Source organism: Pundamilia nyererei, unplaced genomic scaffold, assembly GCF_000239375.1.
Source record: "Pundamilia nyererei isolate P.nyererei 1_Seehausen unplaced genomic scaffold, PunNye1.0 scaffold00018, whole genome shotgun sequence".
NCBI classification, from domain to species: domain Eukaryota; kingdom Metazoa; phylum Chordata; class Actinopteri; order Cichliformes; family Cichlidae; genus Pundamilia; species Pundamilia nyererei.
In genome coordinates this window covers 1,631,882-1,634,717 of record NW_005187419.1, presented here as the reverse complement: position 1 = coordinate 1,634,717, position 2,836 = coordinate 1,631,882, and the positions used below count along the sequence as shown (strand labels likewise).

Below are 2,836 nucleotides of genomic sequence, written 5' to 3'. Positions count from 1 at the left end.
GCTAAGAATAATAGTGAGGCATGGCTAGGGCTGTGCTGGTTTTAAGATGACAGGCTCTGGCACCATTTTAGCATGCCGTTTCTATCAAGTCATTCATTTCTACATGCATTTTACCACAACAAAAACAAAACGCAAGCCTTAAAGACTGAGAGAAATCATGCCTGAGTAAAATCCACCACTCCATAACAGTATTCAGACAACGAATGGGTTTACTCAGTCTAGACTGAGCTTCACCTCCAAAAAGTCACTGAAAAGAAACACAAATCAACCCCAGAGACACCAAAACTGCCCACGTGACCACAAAGAAAGACAAAATGATCGCAAAATGACAACAAAGAGACACTGAGACACCAACTGCTCCACTACAAAGAGACACAAAATGACCACAGAGCGACACAAAATGATGACAGACATTACCAGTTAACCAGATCACAAAGAGACAAATGGAGCTGCAGCATGACCACAAAACTACAAAGAAACACAAAACAAGCTACAAGGTGTAAGTATATCCATATCAGACAGAAAATCCCTGTAATTTCAACAGGTTCAAAAGTAATCCCCTCACATTAACAACAAATACCTGACACTTTAATGCATGAATAAGGTTTAGGCTACTGTTTCAAGCTGCTCTTAAAAATGTAATATTTCTACACACATCCATATCAATTTACTCTTAAATCAATTTTTAAAATTCCACACTGCCACAGCCTCAATCGTCCCAGCCCTCTGGGATAGTCAGTATGTGATAAAAGATAAACTTGCCTCCAAGCTGTCGCTGCCATCTGCCTCTCTGTCAATAATGTCGAAGATGTCTTCTTGAATTTTTTTCCCCTAGAGGTAGAGAATCCAGAGCAGATTTTAGATGTGTTATTAATTTTTTTATTGAGATTAATGGGGTAAGGGTAAAAAAAACAAAAAGAAAAAAGTAGGTTATATCAGGTGATCACCTGTGCATAGCCACTAGCCCAGTTGTTCCCGGCACCTCCACCATGCTCGGACAGGTAGATGTTCTCTGGGTTGTACAGGTTTGCATATGGGGAGTTAAGGATGGAGTGGATCACGCGGGGCTCTAAGTCGAGGAGAACTGCACGAGGGATGTAGTGCTCATCGTCAGCCTTTGGGGTTTTAATCAAAAACAAGCGGTTAGATGAAAACACTGCAGTGTTGAGCTTGTCGTCTCCCTGCAGGAGCTTGGTTCTTACAGTTTACGATACAAGCATGCCACCTAGTCGCAAATAATATGATTGCACTTCAGCTGCATAGAAGCATCATCACACTGGAGACGTTGTACACTCTGCGGTGCAGAAAATGTAGGCTGATTGTAACACATAGCAAGAGAGACTATGTGCTATGAAGAAGAATACTTCTGCTCCGCTTACCTGATAGAAGAATACATCCTTTCTGTCGGTCCCTTCTGTAGCAAACTCCTCAACAATCCCCTCTGGACTGATGCCATGCTCAGCACACAGCTGCTTCCAAAACTCAAATCCGACTGAGTAACAGGAAAGGGGCACATGTAAACAAAACATGTTCATTTTGACTACTCAAACTGGTACAACTTTACTCTAAATGCACGGATGCCCGTTACCATAAAATGCATATCATAAAGGCACCTGACGGTAATCACACAATATGCACACGATAACATTATGTTTATAGACACTATTAGTCAATTGGTAAGCTAGGATACAAGGTCGTTGTTTCTGTTACATTTAAAGTTAGCTCGACTTATTATTAGCAGTTAGCTACTGTCGTTACACAGCAGAATACATGGCAATCTGATGACATCTCACACAGCTAACAAAAAAAAAAAAAAAGCTGTAGCGGTTTCAACGCTATCAACGTCTTTGCACGTACTTTGGTTTCCGCACTGTCCGAGCTGAAGCGTTATGATTTCCCGCGGCATGTTCCGTCTTCAGTCGCCCCTTATTTAGCTAGCTCTTGTAGTCTGCCTGCTAGCTAAATAATAGAAGAAAATAGCCACTGCTTTCACACCGCTTCACCTCTGCCCGCTCCTTCCCGCTTGGTCCTGCGGTGACGCTTCAAGCAGACTTCTTCTACTGTTGGTTAGCGAGTCGCAAGGCGACTCTAAACGTGTGCTGCCACCGGTTGTGTCGGAGTGTGTAGTGCTGTAAGGAACCGTAAAATATGCCTTACATCATCTGTCAACCTGTCCATCACCAATGCAAGCAAGAAGGGGCTCAGAGACACTCTTACTGCACACCCCAGCTTGCTTTGTTGCCTGGTCTACACAATGCAACTCTTTCTGACCGTCTATATACTTCTCAATCAAGACTCTGAAAGCAAACATCGCATCTGTATTGTTCTTTTTCATTTTTAAGCCAGACTGCAGCTTCCTGATCATCACCTTTATTCAATTTCTCTTTCCCATAGCTTCATTGTATGGGTTATCAGCTTTTCGCCCAAGTAGAGCTTTGAATATTATCCCTTGTTCTTGAAAATGTATACCAACACACTTCTCCATTCCTCAGGTATTATCCCACTCTCCAAGATTGTGTTAAACAATCTGGTTAAAAAATTCCACTCTCATAGACATCTCCATACCTCCACACTTATGTAATCTTGGCCAACTGCCTCTCCACTCTTCATCCCCTTCATTCTCTTCATAGCTACTTCCTCCTTACTAATCCTCTGCCCTTCCTGATTCACTAACTGTCCTCCATCTCTCCCCCTCTGCTATTTTCGTTATTCATCAGCTCTTCAATGTACTCAGCACACTCTTTAGTGCAGCTTCCATCTGTAATCAGTCTAACCTGCTGCACATCCTTTCATTATAAACATTATATAATAATAATAATAATAATAATAATAATAA

The 2,836-nt window shown here is 41.9% G+C and overlaps 1 protein-coding gene across 1 annotated transcript in view; it reads right to left on the bottom strand.

Moving 5' to 3' along the window:
- The window catches only part of tubg1 (tubulin, gamma 1), an 8,574-nt gene that overhangs the window by 5,262 nt on the left and 476 nt on the right, over window positions 1-2,836 (bottom strand). Inside the window, exons 2-5 of the mRNA XM_005726053.2 lie at window positions 1,858-2,129; window positions 1,380-1,492; window positions 948-1,115; window positions 763-831 (exon numbers count right to left, since the gene is read on the bottom strand). Of these exons, the coding sequence (XP_005726110.1) occupies window positions 763-831; window positions 948-1,115; window positions 1,380-1,492; window positions 1,858-1,906 (399 nt within the window). The 5' untranslated portion in view covers window positions 1,907-2,129. The remainder of the gene's footprint in view (window positions 1-762; window positions 832-947; window positions 1,116-1,379; window positions 1,493-1,857; window positions 2,130-2,836) is intronic.